Here is a 23,716-nt window from a genome sequence, read left to right as displayed (position 1 = left end):
CTTTGCAATCACAGAGTGTGACACACCCGCTGCTATTACTGTATCTCCACTATGAAGAGCAGAGGGCTGGGACTGCTCGGTGCATACATCTGCAGGCTGCCATTCGGAACAAGACCCCTGCAGCTGTTTAGACAGTGACTGTGTGGTCCCATCATCTAACAAAATCAAAACAGCCTACAGGTACATCCCTACAAACATTCCCCCCTCCTCCATCTCCCGTCTCTCCCTGAAGATCCACTATGCAAAACAATCACCTCCCCCAACCTCACATTAACATACACATGAAAGTGTAGAGGAGTCTAAACAGAACTGTGATTAGTCTTAGCATAAGACTTACGGAAAGCAATGCAAAACACAAGGCTGTGGGCCGTCTATCATTGCGGGATAGCGGTATAATTTAGTCTAGGTGTCAGTGGGTGTGAGTGATTGACTTTGTAATCAAACAGATTGTTCTGTAGCAGAAGATCTGAATGACTCCATTTCAAATCAACATCAACAACACTATGAAATGTTTTTCATCTCGTTAGCAAAAATTGAGAATGCACACAGACGCACAGAGCAACACACCCGCATGCCACCCATCTGAGAATGCATGGGGATCCACAGGTGACTGATTGAGTGCTGTCTTACCTTTTTGTGATGACACTGTGGTATCTGTAGATAAAAGAGAGGAGAAACACAAAGGAATGTGTTAGGAGCTGACAGGCTGCTGTATGGCAGACACATAAAATGCAGGAAATGACAGCCACGGTGGTGATTTGCTGAGAGGGAAATGCGCCACCCAAGAAGATAAACAGTACACAACATGGGGGGGGTCTCTTATCTCAGACCTGCAAAGAAGATCCACTTTACCACATGCATGCATGCTTAGTTGTGTCTGATCATGCCACATAAGGACACAAAGTAGATGCGTGTCGGAGAAATACACAGCAGCTTTTTTTCCACTCCACAAGAACAAACCAAGTGGAGGAAAAAAGCATCTGAGCAAACATATCAAGGGGAGGCGTCAAGTAGAAAGATGAGAGTCTCCAGACCCCTGGAAACCCTTGATCTCTTACACATTTTACCCTGAGTGAGCTTTATAATAAGTAAAAAATAATGCCTTTGAGGTGCAGCGAGACAGAGCAAATCAAATCCTTTCAGAAAGCATTTTAGGTTCTTACTCAGAGCCCACCAGAGACTCTCCTGGCCCACAAGGCGTGGATCAAAACATGGGCTGCTTGTATGTACTGCAACACGTTTTTTTATACAACACTGAACATGTACAACAAAAAGCAACTGAAGGAGGTGTGTTTGTGAAGGAGAAAAATACAGTAAATTGCACTTATTGTTCTCATAAAATATTTACTGGGAGTGTTTGTAAGCTCACAAGGTTTCATTTGTATTTAATAGACTTGTCAAACTCGCAGGGATGCAAGAATAAATAAAAGACAACGAAAAGCTCTTTTTCATATAACTTTGTACTTTCAGCAGTTGAAATCCTTTAGAACATTTCTCTACTGGCCATGTGCCCAAAAAGCCCAAATGGCCACAGACATGGGAGGGGAATAATTGAATCCGGATGGATTTGTGGTGTGCTGGGCTGAGGAAGTGATAATCCAAAACCCTGCCTAATTGCCAGAGTAAAGATGGAGCCCATTGTGGGGGTGGCTTCGGTGTTTATCAAGGCAGTGTGGCGTGGGATTGGACTGAGCATTAGGGCTTTACACACTTTTGTTTTGTGAGGTGTTACAGTGGATTTGAGCAAATATTGGCCCTCTGGTTATTACATGGTCTGATTGTCTGCTATGCAACTGTCCATAAACTCTGCATGTCTACCCTAATCTGAGAGGAGGCTTCAAATAATTAGTTAGTGAAGCACTCTCACAGCCCATTGCAGTCAACCTTATCACCAAAAGAAAATCCTTGGTCCATTTCCTTCTCACCCCAAAGGCTTACAAGCTCTCACCATTTTAAAACATCCGGGGTAGCCGCATAGACGATAAAATATTACACAGCATGTCACAATCACTGGCCCATTTCCTTCTCTTTTTGTTGTTTGTCATGTAAAAGAAAGACTACAGTATGTCAAACACAAATGTCCTGGCAAGTGCTACTAAGACAAGTAGACTGACTAAAGCTAACTACTCAAAGTAGATGATAGGTTTTTCAAAATTATGAAAAGTTTTCAGAAAAACACATGCGTAGATATTCACTACAGTAGCTGTTTTCTCTGTAGTGATTAACATACCTGATTCTTACATTCAAAACTTCGATTTGTTTCCAACATCAGATAAGATAATGAAAACGTCACATACATGGGGGAGGGTGTAACCACTCCAAGGAGAATTACAAATATTATTTAGTGCTTTAAGCATTTAACATTACTGTAACTCATGTAAAATAAAATACGGGTCTTAAACAAGCATTGCCTTTGTGCTGAACATTCAAATGTAACAGTATAGATTATCTGTAGCTCATCAGTTGACAGACAAATATAGTCCATACAGTATGTTCATGAACAGAGTCCGTGCCAGGCACAATCGGAGAATTTACACATTGTTTCATGTCTGTGAATTAAAAACAATCCAAACTATTATGTAGCGCTATTGCAAAATCCACTGGATCCGTCAATGTAGTAAAAGATAAGGAGCTTATAAAGAGCTTACAGGAATTATGATGGAAGCCAAAACCACAAGTCTTACAAGTCTGAGCGACGAAGACAGCAACAGTGACAGGTAACAGATTTTTTCACCACATTAGATCTGCAAAAAACTGACGCCATAGAAACCCGGTTAGTAATAGCTATTTTAAACTCTACTGTTGAGTATCAGTTCAACTTATTTTAAGTAAAACACAGTCCAGTGGATACCCAGTACATAACAATGAGAACAGTAGATGAAGATTTCTGGAAAAGCTGGAGACAACACAACTTAACCGTGATTTAATTTTAATATAACAAGATGTAATCCTAATTATGGATTAATGAATTGCCCCTACGCACAGAAAACAATGGGGTGCTACATCGCTTGCCACTTTCTCTCTGTGCATAATGATATAATATATTAAGGAGGGGAAAAATTTGAGGAAAATGCGGTAACATGCTCTCTATTAACACGGTTTTGATTAACGATAAAATAATCACCACACACCAGCTTAGTTATAATAAATAATCAAAAGTAAGCCCTTCTTCCCTCTGCTTAGTCAGAGCGGAGAGTCCATGCTGATTGGTGTCAGCAGACATAAATAACTGCTGTTTAGGGAGGTAAAGGAAACCTCCGTCATTGATTACTACATTTCTTCCCAGCTTTCAGTGGCTTAAATGGATTTGGACACTAATTTGCAGAGACGATGTGAGTGGTGTTTTGATATGTCCATGCACCCACAGCAGTACTCCTGTGGGTTTGAGTATTATGTAAAGTAGGCTGTATGTCAATACAGGTTTCCAACTGCGAAGTACAGTATGTATGGAAGCTTAGTCAAAGTTAAGACTACCCAAAAGCATGCCCGAGGACTCTAAAAGCTACATTTTGAAGACACGTTTACAAGATAAGGAAATAAACATCTCCCAACTGTGCTGATTTACCTTTCAGAAATTTGATTCATACTGTCAAAAAAGGTAGAGAATACACAAGTGATGGAGAGGAAGACTGACATACAAAAAAAATAAACGTTTTCCTTTGGGTAAACATGTACCCTCTTATCGTTAGACTTTAATGTAATATGATGTCTATAGTTTGAATGGAAACCAAGTCAAGAGGCAAACAGACCAAAGCACATTTTAGAGATCTTAATAGCTTATCAGGCATGGTTACAGGATATTCATGTTGACGTTTATAACATTAATTTTCCATTAAAATTACATCTATTTACCCTGTGACTACTTTTTTTTTATCCAATACATAAAAAGCCAATTAACATAAACAAAGTAAAACATTGAGACATTGAGACTGTCAACTCGAAATTGCACCAAATGACAGTTTCTGTGCTTGAATTAGGTAATGCTGAAAGTAAGTACGGCCTATAATGCCACTGACTGACATCCAGAGAAAACGGGTTTACAACAAAACTCTGGATCTAAAGAAGGATCATAAATTGATTCTTGCACATGGCGCGCAGTTACTACTTATTCTGCCACATGTGATATGAAAGCGTGTTATACGCTTTGACACTGCCCCTATGGCGCACATCAATTGGAGACAAGCGTCACCAAGGTGGTTTATGTTGGCACATTAACAGTGTTATTTAATCAGTAACTAATAAAATAAACACTGTTCCTTGGCCCGTACAAAGCTAAAGGTACTTTATTGTCACATACACATACATATTGCGAAATTCATTCTCTGCATTTAGCCATTTACAGCCCCGGGACCAACTCCAGATCTGAGCCAGGGCACTGACCGGAGAACCTAGTACGTGTTTTTTGATGGTGGGGGAAACCGGAGCACCCGGAGAAAACCCACGCAAACATGGGGAAACAGTTGAACCCAGAAATATCTTGCTGTGAGGCCACAGTGCTAACCATTGGGCCACCATGCCCAAAAAGCTTCTGTTGCTTCAGACCTTGTTTTTTTTTATACTTCTGTTAAAGCGCAACTCTCGCCAAAAGGCAACCTAGGGTCTTTTTGTGAATGTCTAAGTATAATTAGGATGGAAGCGCCACTTTTAAGATTCACGATATTTTCGTTTACGGTCAAATGGCCTTTTGAATGGGAGTGCTAGGGGCACTACTATGATCGCATCAAAATCGCTATTTTTAAAACATTAAGAAGGCTGGACACAACATGAAACTTTGCTCAAAGTATCACCAGGGGCTCTACACATGAACTCGAGCATTGAGAACATTGTTTGTGATCACAGAGTTTACTAAAAAGAACAACTCACTTTAGCAGTTGGTTTTTCCGCTCGCCGCCATCTTGCCAGTCAAAAACTGTCGATCTCTGAATGCGAATGAACGCATCCATTGATTTTAGTATTGTTTCTTATATGAGGCTCCTTTTTAACAACAAGGTCAATACTGTTTTTCACTAACGACAAAACAATAATCATCCGTGCATTTATATGGCACTAAGCTTTAGGAGCTTTCCATCTTTACTCTCCTCCCTGTCACGTTGCACTTTTTGACTCCGACTTTTTGACCTGATCTCCGAATGCAACGTGACAGGGAGGAGAGTAAAGATGGAAAGCTCCTAAAGCTTAGTTCGGACATCGACAGTTTTTGACTGGCAAGATGGCGGCGAGCGGAAAAACCAACTGCTAAAGTAAGTTGTTCAAAACCTTTTTTTTAGTAAACTCTGGGTACACAAACAATGTTCTCAATGCTGGAGTTCATGTGTAGAGCCCCTGGTGATACTTCGAGCAAAGTTTCATGTTGTGTCGAGCCTTTTCAAGTTTTAAAAATAGCAATTTTGATGCAATCATAGTAGTGTCCTTAGCACTGCAATTCAAAAGGCCATTTGACTGAAAACGAAAATAAGGTAAATCTTAAAAGTGGCGCTTCCATCCTAATTATACTTTTAAACGAAAGTTTGACTCGGGTACATTCACAAAAAGACCCTAGGTTGCATTTTGGCGAGAGTTACGCTTTAACTGGTGAAGATGTGTCATATAATTCAGGATACTTAGACACTACTACAATTAACTACTCCATTTTTTTTGTGGTTCCTGTGGATGCCATGCATGGTAAGTGGCAAGCTAGAAAATTTGAACTAGTACCAAAGTGCCAATCATCCTCTTTTTGCTTGCCACTTTGGTCTGCCACAGAAGGAGGAAGTTTGTAATTGAAACACTGGAGGCAGCAGTCGTAACTACCGGATAGTTGAAGGAACATTTACAGCTTTCACATCATCATCATCTCATGTCACTAGTCTACGGCATTGGAGTCTTTCTTTGTCTACAGTCATTTTGAGGAGACCCACACACTTTTTAGAAAAAAAAAAAGAACGATTCTCTATCAAGTCACATTTTTATACTCTAATGCTCTCACATAACAAATAACACAAAAGTTGCCAAACTGCAGAAAGTGCTGTGTTGTAAAAGTTGACAAGCACATTGTGCCATAGATGATTGTCAGCGTCAGTTTGTTGTCAGCACTTTTCTGCACAGTTTGGCAAATGTTGTGCCATCTGCCACTTGTGAGCATCAAAACATAGAACTGTATATGCAAGGAAAGCTTCAACTTGATTGAGAATGCTTCCTATCTTTTGTGACCAATGAGCTGCTTCCTTCTACCCTTACTGCACGTCGAAATGAAGGATTGGCACACCTGCACAAGACCAGATTGAAGCCATAAATATTGTGTGATGGATATAACTTTAGTTAATGATGATAGTGAGAAAAAATGTCTCTCAGCTGAAAGTACATATTTCTTAGATTTTGCCCTCTTCACCCCTTTTTTTTACGAGTCAGTCAGTCGGGTCTTTCAACCTCGCGTACTGTCACAGACCCTGTGCTACATTTCTGCAGTGTGACCCTTGATGTGAGGACAGCTTGATAATTTTGACACACATATGCTGTAGAGCAGCTCTTTCTACGGGGTAGAGTGTATTGTTAATACGGTCACCGAAATTCTCTGTATGGGAATTAAGGGAACCACAGTTCATTTTTTAAAGTACGTACAGCTGGATTTCACAGATCCTCGGATGCTCTCGGGTCATTAAACTAAACACACAGAATCTAATGTGAACTAGAATTTTTTTTTTTATAATAAGCATTTTTTTTTTTTTTAAATCACACTAAAACCACAGTTTTAGCGGTCACTCCTGTAATGCAGATGGTCCATTACAGATAATGAGTAGCAAGGCCCAGAGGTGAGATGCATGCTGGCTCTGTTGTACTACAAATGTATGCTCAGTGTATGTGAGTGTTAAGGAATCACCCCCTGATCCTTAACATATACTATACTATCCCAGACTGAATTAGACTGCTATTGGAAACCTGTCTTCTATTGACCTCTTAAAGTTGCGGCCTTCTAGCAGTCCGCTTGGGGAATAGTTTTAATTACAGACAGAAATTGGGTTCGATTTTATCCCCATCATGAAGTGAAGAATCCTTACAGCTAATCATCGCTTCATCAAGACAAATGAAAACCTCGTCATCACTGAAAGGTGCAGCAAGTATGCATGTATACATATACAATCAATGTGTGAGTATGACTGCATATGTGCATGCAAACAAATGTAAGTTAATTCACACATGTACTGTAGCTGCATATGAGCTGTGTATAGAACATAGTGTGCCGAGAAGTGTGCAGACTGCAGGGGAAACAAATGTGTCTGTCTTTAGATGATTAACTACTATTGATATATCATCTCTATAATGTAATTAGGATAAATTCCAACACTGTAGCTGTTCGTCTCTTTATCACACTCACTGGTGGACAGTGACAGCTCATCAGTTAAAGTTTCAAACTAAAGCAGCTACTTTGTGATGGATGGTGACACCAGTCAGTTGTGACCATTGACCTGAATGTTAACGATTCTAGGAGGAATAAGTGATGGTAAATAAATCATATGAAATCATCTACAGTATGATATATAGACAGAATTCATGTTTTCTGCTTAAACACCCTCAACCAAACGTTGTTTATGGAACATGGGTTATGTTCAGTGTCTGTGGTTTCCTGGCATTGTTGAGTGGCCTACTTCCTCTTCCGGTGATATAACATCCTAAATGTCCATAGTGGATGAGTTTTCTCTTGAAAGAGAGATAAAAAAAGTCAGAACCACAGTTATTCTACCAGTGACAACAGGTGATTGGAGGAAACAATGTCAGCAAGAAGCTCCAAATTACAGTCCAGATGAGAAGTCCCTGACAGGCAAAGACCATCATCCAGACAGATACAGACAGCTCTCCGCGGTCTTCAATAATTATATATAAACTTTGGTGTGTTAAACTAATGATGGAAGAAGGTCTTCCATCATTGATTTAACACTGATGGGTGAGAAAGACCAGTTGACAAAAATAGTCTAGAAATTTGCTTCAACTTTTTTAAACTTAAAAAATATAAAGCACATGCAATTGCACTTTGTTGTAATTAAGCGTTTGCAATTTGCAACAGCAAGTTGTTGCTATACAGACCTACATTAATATACTGTACTGACTTTGAGTACAGTATTTCTATTGTCTTTCCCCTGAAACACTTACATACAACGATTCATTAAACTAATGTTTTAAAAGCACTTGTCTGTGCTCTTTTCACAGAAGAAAACAAGAAGACAGAACACAAACCCAGGTTTTAATTAGCCAAGTGTAGCGCATGCTCATCTGCTACGTACTGCTGAGGGAGAGCGGGGAGTGCTGCCTTCTTGCTCATTATGTACTAATGAGTTGTCTATTAATGAAAATGGAAAGCATTTATTTTGTGAGCACAAAGGGTTCAGCTGGATTAATTACTGCACTACAGCAACAAAATGAAAACAGAAAGTGCAGCATCACTCTTGTGTGGCACATTACCCATTAACCAACTGTTATCAAGGCCTGGCGAATGGTGCTGCACGACACACAGTCGGAGGAGAAACTGTTTGTGCAGGCCATTAAAACTTCATGTGAGCGGCACTTTTGCCACCTTCTATATATGTCCTATGATGCATTCAAGCCTATTCTTATGCATGTCTACTCATGAAGACAGCATGTGACTGTAACATAAACACTTTGCCTGATCATCATGACAGCAATTTGCCACTAGACATGTTTTTTTGGGGGGGGAAATAAAACAATTCCACGCTAATTGCATTATTGTGTGCCCATGTGTTTGCATCAATGGGAGATAAAAAAATACCAACTGAACAAGATGTTTTTTTCAATGAAAAAATATCTTATACTGTCAACACAAACTGCTTTATTTTATATTTTTGGAGGGGGGAGATGGAGATTTAAAAAGCTAAGTGAGAAAGGGTGACATATAAGCAGAAGGAGGGAGTGGGAATGACTGAGCAGAACCATGCCTAGCAGCAAAAGTGTCATCTCTGTGATGATTGTGTTGTGCTTTTCAAATGGTGATCAGAATCATTCTAATTGTCCGCTAATAGCTTGATTTCCCATTGGGCTCTCCTTGGAGAGGTCTGGGCTATGGGGTGTGTGTGTGCTCTGGCAGCCTCAGCAGATGGTTCTTGATCAGATATTAGAGTCTGGGCAGCGAGGTCGTCTGGCCATGAGAACGCTGCCCTGCCTGGGGGATAACAGCCCCATCTGAACGTCCGGCTCCAGTTCTGGTTCCAGCGCCAGACGAAGAGCTCTGTGTCCCAGCCAGAATGCAAGGGGACATTGGAGCAGTGATAGACTGTGATAGAGTGATAGTCTTTAAGCCTTGTGACAAACTGACCAAACCAAACTCCGAAACATGCCGTAGTTTATTTCCCTCCAGGAATTTGTTTCACCCTACTTGGGCTGTACATGATTAGATGACAAATGGTTATGTAATTGCTACTGCTGTCTGTTCTCTTTTGTAAAAAAAAAAAAAAATAATAATAATAATAATCACACTCCAAAATCCTACTAGCTAGTCATGAAGAAAAGCTGTCCTTTCATTTCCATCACACACCATCCCTTTTGTATGAATGTCTGAAGAAATACAATTCATTATTAAATAACAGGAATCCATTTTAAAAAATCAGCGATTTGAAGCATCAATTGTGTTGTATTAAACGATGGGAGACAGAATAACAAGGAGGATCAAGTCTTTTATTAAATTGAATATTAATCTGAGGATGTAAGTGTGTGAATGTCTTTTGTAAAAAATAAGTACGATAAGATAAATCCTACTTAGACAACTCTGAATCATCTATTGACATTCCTATCTTTAATTTTCTTGCTCCTTCCCATCTGTCTGTCTCTTCCTCCTCCATTGACAAAGCCACAGAGGAAGCGAGGTGAATAAACAAAACAACCTGAGCTTTATTTATCCTTTCCCCTGCGACAGTGGCAGTCTAAATGGGAGGGTTTTAGATATGACCTTCAGTTTGAGTGGTTCTCCATCAGTCATCACTGCCACCCACGGATCAGACGAGTAGACAAGTAGTGGGACCATGCGTCCTCCTCCCCATCTACTCTCCCTTTTTAACCTCCCCCACAGCTGTCCACAAGAGAGTTTTCTCGTTTTTTTACTTTCCTGTTTCCCCCGATTTTATTTTCCTTCTCTCCTGATCTTACCCTTGACCTACAGTACAGGCCAAAAGTTTGGACACACTTTCTCATTCAATGCGTTTCCTTTTATTTTTTTATGACTATTTACATTTTAGATTCTCACTGAAGGCACCAAAACTATGAATGAACACATATAGAATTATGTACTTAACAAAAAAGTGTGAAATAACTGAAAACAGGTCATATATTTTAGATTCTTCAAAGTAGCCACCCTTTGCTTTTTTATTAATAAGGGAAAAAATTCCACTAATTAACCCTGAAAAAGCACACCTGTGAAGTGAAAACCATTTCAGGTGACTACCTCATGAAGCTCATTGAGAGAACACCAAGGGTTTGCAGAGTTATCAAAAAAAGCAAAGGGTGGCTACTTTGAACAATCTAAAATATAAGACATGTTTTCAGTTATTTCACACTTTTTTGTTAAGTACATAATTCCATATGTGTTCATTCATAGTTTTGATGGCTTCAGTGAGAATCTACAATGTAAATAGTCATGAAAATAAAGGAAACACACTGAATGAGAAGATTTTGGCCTGTACTGTATCTTCTTGATACCTTTCTCTTCATTACCTCTCCCCATTGTTTCCTCTCTGCATGGAGGTGCTGTCTTGGCAGGTATCTAGCATAAGTGCTAGATTCTTAAGATCAAAAATAATGCACTTCCAACGCAAATTATGTATCTTGCAGTGAGGAAAATGAAAGGGGGGACAGAGGGAAGGGGGAGCACATGGTTACAAGAATAAAAGGAAACACTACATGTAGTGACTGCGGCGTCCTCACTTGTCCGCACGTCAACCCATTTTGTCAGGGCCACTTACATAAAACACAACCTTGTCTCTTTCCACGATTTGTGTTGTTGGGTCCTCTTTATCTCTGTGAATCAGCCATGATGAAGCAGCTAAGCTTTGGCTTGTTTGATTAGAGTATTCAAAACGACACAATAGTTAAGAGTGCCCAATATATACAGTATAATGTAAAACGTTCATGCTAATACTTGAATCTACTCAAAGACATTGATTGTGTAAAAAACAGTAATGAAGACTGTCCACTCTACATGACACTTTGTTAAAAAAAAAAAACTGCTTAATATCCTGAAGGAAATCAAATACTGACATGTGTTTCATAATCAGTAAAAACACACAAAGAAAAACTCACAAAAACGCATACTGCACATGCTGACAGATTTAGTATCAAAGCAAAGACAGCAGCAACAAAATGTTTTAATTTACTTTTTGTTTTTGTACCAAATAAGCATTAGCCTAAGATGTTGCATTTTTCTTATTATTATAACCTTGCTGTTTTAACAAGATTTATCAAGGTATTTTTTTCCTAACAAAATCACATTTTATTAAGATGAAAGGTAAAACTGAATGCTACTACAGCAATAGATGGTCTTAAATTAGTTAGCGATACATACGGTATGCTGGAGTGAAAGGATGAAAGAGGAGACAGTCTCAAACCGAGACAACTGAACTATCTAGATTTATCAGCTGTAGCACGTTAGAATCTCGTAATCTACATTTTAAGAGTTCATGTTGCAATCAATTAACTATCGATATCAAAATAATATCCAATGCAATAATCTGTGTCTGAAGCATGTACCACAAAATAGCTTTCAGAAACACACACACACACACACACACACACACACACACACACACACACACACACTTATTTTTACCCTCGGTGCACCTTTCTATAAAACCTTATTAATAATAAAGAAAAGGTTTGAGCATGAGACAGAGAATTACATAGGCCTCAGGCAAGATTGTGCATCTCCAACCTATTCATTCAGTCAGAGCACACAGTGTATAGCTGCAGCACATCTTTTGTGTGGAGCACTTTGGAATTAAATATAGCGTTTATGTTAAGCATAAATAGTGTCTTATTCTTGTTTTTGTTAACATCTGACAAAAAGCTACATAGACTACATGCTAGTGAGGTGTAAAGGTCAATGCTTTTAGTCTGACTGTCGTAATAAAAGGCAGTATGAACACATGCAAACATGTCCAGGAACAGTCATTGTGGATGCATATTAAAAAACAGCAAATGCACTGAAGTAAAATGAATTAAGTAAAGAGTTAACAGCAGAATGCGTCATCGCTAATTGTCCTGCAATCATCCATTAAAACAGCCCTTTATCTTCGGCATGAAGACACATTGGATTTGCAAATCTCAAACTAGCTTTGTTATTTCATTTATTAGATTTTTAACATTTAAGTGCCACTGCATTGTAAAGTGGTCGTTTGCTTCTGCCGATCTCTTTCTTTCTGTAGCAATTCAACACTGCCCCTCTCATACAGTGCAAACCAAATACTGTACAGAAAGCTGCAACACTATGGCTGCTACCAACCTATTTATATGGAAATTACATTAAGTAGTCTACAACCAGAACAGATAAAAATTGAGTGTTTAAAATATCATATTGAATAATAAATTGAATGAAAGAAAAATGTATGAAAGAAAACCAATTTACATCCAATCCATTGTCTTCTGTTTAAAAAAAATCTGTGGTGTGCTAAAAGTAAGTCCTTACTCTCAAGGTCTTTCCATTAGTCTTTTCCATTTAAAGGCAACAATTTGTCTATTTTGGTTTTCCATGATGTTAGATGTTAGGATGCAGCAGGTGAAGCCAATCTTTTGGAACTGTGTGTGCCAAACTACCACACTCCTACATGTGTGTGAAAAGACTGAGTCATGCTTCCCTGAGCTAAATGTAGTTCACGCCCATTGAGATGCAATTCACATGCAATTCAGTGAAGTGGAAAAGTCAAATCAGACTTACAGGTTCTAGTCAGGTCAAGTCAACTTTTAAGCTTTCAGTGCATATGGATCATTTAAAACTCAAGATGTTACTGGTAAATGTTTGTATTTTATTATTAACTAGAAGGGCAGTCGGAGAGCACAGACCTCTGCTAAGGCCATGCACTATCTCGCAATGTTAACAAAACTGAAAAATAATTTGTGTATCCGCCCGATGATTTAGATCCACTCCAACATTTAATGGTTTTTTTGTTGGCTCATGCTACACCCTTCCACCAAGTTTTATAAGAAATCAGGCCAGTAGATTTTTAAAAATCCTGCTGACAAACAGACAAACCAAACCGAAAACATTACCACCTTGGCAGAGGTAATAAAAATGAATAAAGACTGAGTCAAAAGTATCTGTATTCTTACAAATGTAAGGTGGGTTCATGTAAAATCATGCAGACTGGAGAAATCAACTGTGATGAATAGTGCAGCTTTCTATTAGCTCCAACATCACCCATTCCCTCATAGGGATGACCACTAAAAAATCCTCAGCCTGTGGATACCAGAGAATTTCTTTTTACCCACAAAGCTGCAACATTGCTGTTTTAGATTTTTTGTTGTTGTTATATGCAAAGTCAATGAGAGACAGAGCAAATAGAAAAGTGTCTAGACAAGCTTCTTTCAAGTCCAGAAATGGTAGATAACAAAAGATTGTCTGTCAATGTGAAGTCCAGTGAGACATTACCACAATCTGTCTATCAAAATGTGACACACACAAAAGTGCAGTTAATACTTCTAGCCAGTATTGTGACTGTTTTTACACACCACTTGTGGATGCACTGTTGAAGAACATGAAATAGTAGCCACACAACAGCCTCAGGGCCAGCAAAAGAGCAAAAGTGTCTGTTATCTGAATGTCTAATTCACAGCCAAGGACAGCTCCCCAGGCTTGATGAGGGTGAGGAGGATAAAGAAGATACTATCCCTCTGAGTGCTGAAGCATATTGGCTGTTAAAGCCAGATTTAGTCTTCAAGGCCCACCATAGTGGCATCTGTTGTAATTTATTTGTAGTTGAGCATAGGTGCATATAACATGATAGTGGTAATATCACCAGTTGCTTCCTTTATCACAGCTGGAATTTATAGTACGAGCATTTTGCTGGATATAAGAGCGAGAATAAAGATTTTGCGAATATATAAAACTCACTGCAAACAGCTTTGCAAGATCATAAAAACCCCATTTGTCTACCGTTACTAAAACTTGCTGAGCCTTTCTTCATGTGGTATCTTTATAGCATAATTGTATTTTGTTTTTGGAGATGCACGTGCAATCTGACAATACCTCCAGGAGCCTCTGCAACACCCTGATGCAGAAGAATAAATCTGGCGTTAGACCTGGACACACATGAGGTCCAACATCAGATCAATAAAGCTTTAAATTGGCCAGCATGTGGAAAGAAGGTTTAGACAGTTGGGAAGAAAAAGCCAAGCAGACAAAAGCTCAAGAAGAACAGATCAAGAGAGTTTATTGAAGCTCGGATGAACTCCTCGGTGAACCTCCTGGTGTTTTTCTGGCTCTGGCAATCTAATGTTTCTCTTATTCTCTCTATCCATCTTTCCTCTGGTACAAAACCAGTTTGCAAAGTTGAATAGAGAAAAACCGTCCTATCACAGCTGTTCTTTGAGGACTATCTGCTCTCTCTGCTGTCCTCTGGAGGGAGAAGTGTAGCACTCCCATGATGACAAGGATTGAGGGAGAAGGATTAGACTGAAATGGTGGAGTGGCTAATAGCGACAAAACACATTGAGGACAGCAAAAAGACAGGAAGTTAAGACGAGCAAGACATTTGCCCAGTGGAATGAAAAGTAAGATAAATAGAGTCGGAGATGAAGGGAGTGAGGTGGGACAGAGGAGAAATGTGGTGATGCATGGCCAGTGGAGGGATCAGTACACTCTGTCACAGCCAACAGGTACAACTGTCAATCACAAACACAACATCATAACGAAGAGTACACCCTCAAAAAACAGACACGTGGTCACACATACAAATTTTCTTGCTTACAAAAATGTACATACACATGGATATGTGATACACACCCACACCCATAAAATGTTCATATATGGTATAGTAAAGTAAGTAAAATACTACATTGATAGCCTACAAGGTTTCTTTAAAAAAATGTATGCGCATATCAAAATATCTTTTCTGAATCTCAGCAGCCACTGGGTAAAAAGGTGAAATGAAGATGTATATTAACTATGCAAACATCAACAGTAAGAGCTCTTTTCTTACATCAATGTGTAGGAAACAGAGAATGAGAAACAGCGTAGGAGAGAGGTAAGAACATTAACTGTGTCTTTTAAAACGATCTTGGATTTGTCTCGGAGGAGTCACAGAGTAAGCTTCAGTTTGTTTCTCGCTCCTTTACGTTGTGTATTGCATTGAACTGGCACACACCGACACAAAAAACACTCAACCAAAGAAGTGGATGGGGTGAGTGGAGGTGCAGCTGTTGGTCTACAGGGAAAAGAGCAGAGGGGAAAGGATGCAGCCTTGAGGGGAAGCGGTGCTGATGGTCAGAGAGTCAGAGACGTGGTTCCCAAGCTTCACACGCCGTTTCCTGTCAGGCAGGAAGTCTGTGATCCAGCTGCAGGTGGAGTCAGGCACATGCAGCTTGTCCCGTAGCAGAGCCGGGTGGATGGTGTTGAAGGCAGTGCTTCCCTCCCTCATGTCCCCCTGAGAGGGGAGATCTCTGTATTGTGGGTCTGGAAAAAAGCCTCAGATGACGCAAAATGACGATTTTTGCGCCAGAGGCAAAAGACTACAGCCAGTATTAGGAGCCACTTCCGCATAGCCCATAGGGGGTTGGACTGTCGGCTTTTTCCGGAGATTGCCGAGGAAAAAACTAGTGTCAGCCATCTTGAATCTTCGCTTAGCTTCTCAGCAGGAGCAGAAACTGTTCATCCCGAAGGAAATTTTAGAACAACAATTATGTGCATTCAAACTACCGCACACGTGTACCACCGGGATACATTGGTACAGATCGGAGAATATGCAGGACACTTTATTACAGACGCAATACTCCACACACTACGCGAGCTTCGCCTGCTTGGAGACCAGCGGTGGTGCTCGATGGCTCTGGCCAGTAAAGAGACCTCATCAGCGGGGAGCGTTGAACGAGTGTGCCGGTGGAAAGCTAACGCTAGCCGGCCACCTGTTCCACCAATCCTGCTTGCAAGTGTCCGCTCATTAAACAAACTGGACTACATCCAACTTCAACGAAACTCCCAACGTGAGTTCAGAGACTGCTGTGTTTTTGTTGTTGGAAATATTGCTGTGGACAATCCAGCCTGCTGCTCTGTCACCGGGTAAGACTAGCTAGTGGAGGAGGGCTGTGTTAACACGGACTGCCTGTTGCAGAAATGGGGTGATTTGTATCCAACTAACTGCTAACTGCTGGTGGAGTTTGTGACTGTAAAATGCCGACCATTCTACATCCTACGCAAATGTACGGCTGTGTTTATACTCGATGTTTATACCACAGCCCACCAAGAGCTAATGCTAGTAGCTATGTGTTAGCCTTCTTTTATGGCTTGGTTGAATTCTAATGTAGAATGCGGTCTGTTATTTCTTGTTATACCATGGTCTGGGTGAATACTTGATTCTGATTGGCTGCAGGGTGTCCATTAAAAAGTGATAGAGGACACCTACTAAAGGAGTTCGGTGAAACTGACTGTTTACTGTTCTATATGAATGCGCTACATTAAATCAAAAAGGAAATGTGGATTTATTATTTCCAAATCGTCCTCTGAACACCACAGGATGGCGCTAAAACACACAGGCTGCAAGAAGTAAGTTCTACTGGCCCTCTGGACTGACTCAGTTTCACAGCGAATAACGTTATCTCACATCCCGTTCACTGTTCAGCTAGCTGCTTCAGGCTGCGCCGCTGCAGCCGACAGTAACGTTACACATCGCGGATCAAATTCTTCGTAAAAGTCGTTATATTGTTTTGGGGACAATGACATGGCTGGATAGCTAGCTTGTCTTGTTGTTCAACATACTGTCAAATAATTTTTACTGATTGCCAACTGTACACAATGTTATTGACTTTGGATCTTGCTAGCATAGCGTTAGCTTTCTGGCTCGTAGCTAAACTGAAGGGTTCTATCAGCTGAGCGGACTATATAAATATCTCCGGTTGCTAAGGGAGGCAAGTCGTATCTAAGGTTCTTCCTAATTCCTGGTGGAGAGAACAACGTTTGCATTGCATAAGAACCTGATGGATGGGAATGATTGTTCCAGGTATTAGTCAAACCGTCAGGCGTAACCAGGGAAACGGAGTTATATGAACTAATGTTTTAAAAATATGTTATTTGGCAAGTGACCATGGTATAAGCGGGTTAATGCCCTTCGAGGTGTCCATTGTCAGGTATTAATGGACTTCGGCGGAGGCAACCGCGTGAACCGTCCCACGCCTCGCCGTCGTCCATTAATACCTGACAATGGACACCTCGTCGGGCATTAACCCTTACATAACAGACCACTGCTAAGGATAACACACCGTTGCCATGCATAGCAGAGCGTTGCCAAGCATAGCAGAGCGTTGCCATGCATAGCAGAGCGTTGCCATGGACACAGTTCTGTTCACTCTGGAGCTATCAATCAATCCGCTGAAAGAAGTCCGGATAATGTATCAGCTGTGGCAAAAAAAGTATATATTTTAAATGTGTAACACCACTTGAAACAGTTTTTCGTGTATATGGTTGAAATGACAATAAAACACACTTGTTGAGTTGATCGCCTCACTGTCTGTCTGTAAAGGGTAGGCGTGGCTTGCGAGTAGACGCTAAAGCAGCAAAGCAAGTGCATTCTGGGATTTGGTGTCTTTTATCCACATGAGCCAAAAACACATTTTCTGGCTTTTCTTGGCCTAGAAGCCACCAATTTCTAAAAAAAAGTTCACATTTCTACTACATAAGTGACCCAATTTAAATATATATTCATCTTTCCAATGGTGAAATATTCCTTTAAGCAGGAGAAGAAAACCTTTAATTGTACTCAGTCACTTATTGGTTTAAAAAACAATGAAGGACCATTCTCTGAGATCCATCTTTATTTAAGATATTTATTGCTGCTGTATTTTTTCAAACAGGGAAGAAAACATTTAGCCCAATTTGTAGAAAATACCAAATAAATATCCAGCCCAAAAACACAAAGATATGATTTTGGTCCATATTGCCCAGCCCTAATAGTGGGGACATAAAAATAAAATACTGCAATGTCCATGTTAGATTGCTTTTAAATATGTTTTAAAGTGCTCAATTATGTTGTTTGGCTTTTTCCCTTTATTGTGTTATAAATCTTTTTGTGCATGTTTAGGTCCACCCCAAAGGGACTTACCATCTCCAACAGAAAACACTGTTCACAAACTGCTCCAAACAGCTCTATTGTAGTCCAGCCTTTACTTCCATGACGAACGTGCGCCACTTTCTAACACATGTTATGATGCTCGCCTAGCTGCTATGGTGGCACGCCCTCATACTCTGCTTCTGATTAGCTGGCAGTCCTTACCTAGCTTCTGTGCATGTGCGACTCCCAACAAAGATGGAACCGAAGTGAGATGCCTCACTCTGTAGCTAAAACAGAGAGCTCAACACACAGGGTGAAAAGAGGAGCTGCAGCAATGTGCAGTGCAAGAAAAATATGGTGTTCTTTGAAAATTAAACCATGTAAACCTATTCTGGTACAACCTCTTATTACAATTATGAACCTGAAAATGAGCATAATATGAGCACTTTAATATGAGCTGATGGACAAACTGTGGAAACACTCTGCAAAAATGCAAATTAATTTTCCAATTTTAGCACTGTTTAATCAGCTATTACAAACAACATTACTTTTTTTATGTTGCAGTTCATGCTTAAGCTATATTCAGAAAACAGCATTTCTTCAGAAATAAAGTAAATCAAACTGTGAATAAATAAACACAGACCTACTCTAATGGACCTTTGGTATTTTCTTTTCGGTTTTCAACCCTACAATTTCTATTGACAAACAAAATGCACCAAAGCCAAAAGACACAAATTTGCCCCTACTGAGTCTTCTGGAAACACATTTTATTCACAGCATTAAACCGGTTATCACATGCACATATTAAGCCAGCTTGTCCAGAAGTACAGAGGCAAAGCTTTTAAGCAAATGGCAGTTGTGTAAACTAAAATGGCAATGTTGAAAGTCAATTCAATAATAGCTGAAAGCCATTACAACATTGTCATTAACAAGGTTGCTGGAAATGCAATTAGCCCCCTCACACTGCTCACGGCAACAATCAGACATTTCAATAAAAAAAAAACCACAGAAAAACGACAGAGGGACCTGAAAGGATGTTTCACTCCCTGAAAATACAAAACAGACTACCGGTAGATAGAGAAGCTTAACATATTTTAGGGGGACATATGGATTAAGTCCAAATCAACTACTGAGATATGACAGAGGAGAGAGAGCATCTACAGTAGCCTACATTTTTTCTCAATATTTAATTATTTATTTTACTCAGGTGCTGCTTAAGCTAAATCCCCTTGACCCCAAACCTGAACACAGAAGCACAACAAACTGTGATTAGCGCCAACAACAAAACATCATCCACATCCTTAGCTGCAATAATCAATTTTAAACACACTGCTGACACAAACAATTAGACAGACTAAAATGACTTCCCGTTTCAGAATTCATGGGCTACTAATATCATTTAACTTTCAAAAAAGTGCAACTTCTGCTGTTCATACATTTAGGGCACTAAAGGCCCTTTTATCCTTCCTTAGTTGCTGTAAGACTGCATTTGTTGAGTTGAGTTAGTGAAGGAGGATGAGGTCATGGCTAAATGAATGATAGGCATCACTGTCGCCCAGCAGACTTCCAGCAGGTCTCCTTAGAGATAAGAACCAGCTGTCTATCCCCAATACACTGTTGTCAAGGTCAGTCCTCTGCTTATTATTGAAAAGCCACCGCTCCTCAAAGCCAATTCTGAATCACAAAACTCTTGTTCCTTAAGCAGCGTAAGAACTAATGACTTTCTTTTTGTGGCATCAAGATATCTTTGATGACCTAGCAACTTATGTTTTTTAAAAAGATGTAATAATGGAACCATGGCTGTTTCCTTTAAACATCACGAGACATTTTTACATTAGCAATAACAAGAAAAATCTCATGGGTGTAGTGATTAACACAATTCAGCACCATTTACACAGTATTTCTACTTAGATGTATCAAAGGAATTCTATTAACACAGTAAAGCTATCTGAAATGGCACCAGTTCATAAGGAGCTTTTATAGTGTATAGTATTTGAAGGTGTGTTGTTCTTGTACGAGGGTGGGAAGGTGCAGTTGGCTGCCATCGGTTTCCCAGCGCAGCACTACGGTAGCAGACGGGAGGGTAATGAGGAGGCAAATATGATTAAAACCATCTCCTCATGCTGCCTTGGACCTGCCATTAAACCAGCAGACACTCCTCATGCCTAATCCATCACAATGCTTAGCTCCCACAGAGAGCAAGGAGAGAGACGACTGTTTGTTACAACACCCTCAAACCTCCAAACTCTCCTCCCTAAAACATAACTAACACTCCAGGAGGCTCACTCTTTATTAAATATCTGCCACTGAAGCCCCTGGGCAGAGGTCTGGGGACATTCTGGGTGAAAACTGTGAAATCCAGTTTACAAATCTACATGGGGAGTAAAAGCCTGTCTAAAACGACTTTACAAGACTAAGCTGCTATAGAGCTAACTATTAATCCTGAACTGTAACGTAGCCACAAAGTAAAATACTCAAGACAGAGTTGTGTAAGAATGACAACCCCGTGTAAAATACAGTAGTACCCATACACTGAAAAAAATAATGGATGTAGCTTCCGGGCCTGAAAAGTGAAGCCAATGTGCAAGTGCCTTAAACCTGTATTCTTTCTAATTTCTAGCAGGGGGCGACTCCACTGGTTGCAAAAAGAAGTCTGTTTCTATAGAAGTCTAAAGGAAAATGACCCTTCTTCACACTTGATTTATTACATCAAAAAACATTTTCATAATGAGTGTATGGCCATATCGCTGCTTTCAAGTCTTCTTCAATACAGCATGTATTGTAAATTTTGTTAACTATGGTAAGCTTCAGGGGCGTGGTTACACGCTGACCTGTCAATCATGACAGAGGTTTACCCATGCATATTCATGGGACTGTGTAAATTAAAATGAACATTAACTTGTTTTTGGGTGTCAAAAATTTGTCACATCCTGTTCCAAAAACTGAGATGGTGATGCCCATATCGCCAATCTCGAGACTTCAAAATGTCAGTCCACAAACCAATGGGTGACGTCATGGATGCTAAGGCCACTATCTTTAGAATCTATGGTAGTACCATAAATCTTCAGTGAAGTAAAGGCAAAACACATTGCTCAAATTCTGTTCGGTAAAAGCGAGAAACATTTGCCCAATGATAGAGATTCTCTGCCAAGACACCTAGGTGTGCAAAACTGAAACAATAAATTACACAGGAAATTTGCATGAGATAACAGATCAAGATCATCTCATCAGCCCTCCTCCCCCCATAGTCTGTATCTACTGCCAGATAAACACACTGGGACATTAGCATACTGTATTACTTTAATCAACTTACCTGTCTCTCAACTATAAACAAAGCTGATAGGGTGAAAGAGACTTGCACTCCGCCTGCTTTCGTCTAATGTTAATCTAGTTTTCTCAAGGAAATGTACGATAGACTATTTTGGCTATTGGGGATAATGCAGATGTAGATGTGGGCAATCTCATCTACTCTTGTCCACAGCCCGTTTTAATGCATCCTCTACACTAGCAACTCCTGCAGTCGGATAGTGAAACAACACTATACAATCCCCTAAAGACACAAGAATCACGGATTACAGCTGGAGAGAATCCACAGGCGGCTCACTGTTGAGCAGAACATGTTGGATTGTTGTGCAAAGCCTGGAGGATAATTATCAGCAGGAAGCATAGCCTGTGGAGAAATAAGGCACCGTGTGCCCCAGGCCCTTTAAATGAGCCCCGCAGACCAACTGAAAGATGCTGATACCTCTCTTTATTGAGGAAATGAGAGGCAGTTCCATTAAATGAATGAGGACTCCAGGTTTGCACAATCTGAGTGCAACACTAGGTGCTAGAGTGCTGCATGAATATGACTGCAAATGGAAGCAGCCATAACGGATAATGCTTGGCTTTTGTGAATGGGCAACACCTTAAGAAAGAGGATATGTATGATACGGGTTTCAACAGATCACCTACAGCAGGGGTCATCAACTACATTTTTTCAAGGGCCAGAATTTTTCTAAGCAGACACTCTGGGGGCCAGACTTTGAAATAAAATGAATTTATAGCTAATACGCCTATCCTTGTTCGAAATTTTCACTTTCTTACTGAATTAATGCTATTTTTCTTTTTTTTTTACATGTATTAGTGTGAGCAAACTCCTAAAAAACATGGAAACTCCATAATGATAACTGGCTCTTTAACTAGAAAAAGATCTCAGACTAGGAGGCAGTTCACTGAGGAGTGATGGTTAAAGTCTGTGATTATGGAAACATTATTGTAGTATGCAGCGTCCTGATTGGTGGAAAATGCTTGCAGAAAGAAATGGCTGTTGTCATGTAAACATGTCACTGTCAAAGAGGCTGAAGGGAAAAGTTGAGGTGGAAAAGCCCAGCTTTAATGATGAATGGACCGATAAGCAGGCTATGCACTCGTCATGTATGCCTCATTTGCAATGAAAGCTGTTGCAAAATAATACAACCAGCATCATCAAGAATGAAGAACTTGAACATAACAATCGCGTCATTCACGTGCATACTAAGTAGCCACTTATAATACCTCCATAGATTTACCGCTCCAGCGGAGTTTGGTTTGTTCAGCCAGTAGTGAGGTTCACAAGAATTTGTCCAAATTTCCAGATTCCCGGCAAACTAAGATAAAAGTTAGACTACAAACCGACAGCTTTTGTTTTAGCTTGTTTGTAAAAATTTGCTATTCAAGAGTAGAGCTGTATTTGCATAAAACAGCGTGGTGGACAAGAGTGGACTGAGCAGACAGAACAGATTGAAATATCGCTTTCTACATGTTTATGCCGGTCTACACAGGTGAGTGCATTGATAAGTATTGGCTTTTAACTCACAAAGGTTTAATTGTAGCCTATTTACAGAAAAGAGACTAGCGTGAGTTCATCTGCCCCAGCGGCCGTTGGTAACTCTCTCTGTATCGTTCCCAGTCAGGTGCTGCGTGTTTTAACGCACACACATCCCGGCCCAACTGTGTGTGTTTTAACGCACACACATCTCGGCTCAGCCGTGTGTGTGGAGCTCGGGCATCGCTGTACAGAATCCCGGCATGTGAATAGAGGGGGGCTGCATGCATTCTCTTTACATTTTGTGAATTCATGATTATTCTGCGGGCCAGACTAAAAGCTTTGGCGGGCGGATGTGGCCCGCGGGCCGGCAGTTGACATTCACTGACCTACAGTATCTTACAGCATCAATAAGAGATACATTAATATGTGTAGAATGGTGAGTATTGATATATAGAGTTTAATAATGCCCAATCCGTGTGCATTCACAGAAAGAATACTGAATGTATTTGCAGCTTTTTGTACATGCAGCACAATGCACAACAACTTTACAAAATATCTGAATCTAGGGACAGCCCATCTCTTTATGCTCTTCTGTTATGTTTTGTGCTGAAAGATATCTTGCTATGTAAAAGGATTAGCACATTAATGCATATTACCATTTGTGATGGATGAAATAAGTACTGCAGCAAATGTATGTGGT

General features: G+C 40.1%; 1 protein-coding gene across 1 annotated transcript in view; it reads right to left on the bottom strand.

Moving 5' to 3' along the window:
• The window catches only part of LOC120558693 (cadherin-4-like), a 262,013-nt gene that overhangs the window by 142,561 nt on the left and 95,736 nt on the right, over positions 1–23,716 (bottom strand). The window contains exon 3 of the mRNA XM_039799837.1: positions 631–654. Within this exon, the coding sequence (XP_039655771.1) occupies positions 631–654 (24 nt within the window). The remainder of the gene's footprint in view (positions 1–630; positions 655–23,716) is intronic.

Source organism: Perca fluviatilis, chromosome 5 (genome assembly GCF_010015445.1).
Source record: "Perca fluviatilis chromosome 5, GENO_Pfluv_1.0, whole genome shotgun sequence".
Taxonomy (NCBI): Eukaryota; Metazoa; Chordata; class Actinopteri; order Perciformes; family Percidae; genus Perca; species Perca fluviatilis.
This window is presented reverse-complemented; position numbering and strand designations above follow the sequence as displayed.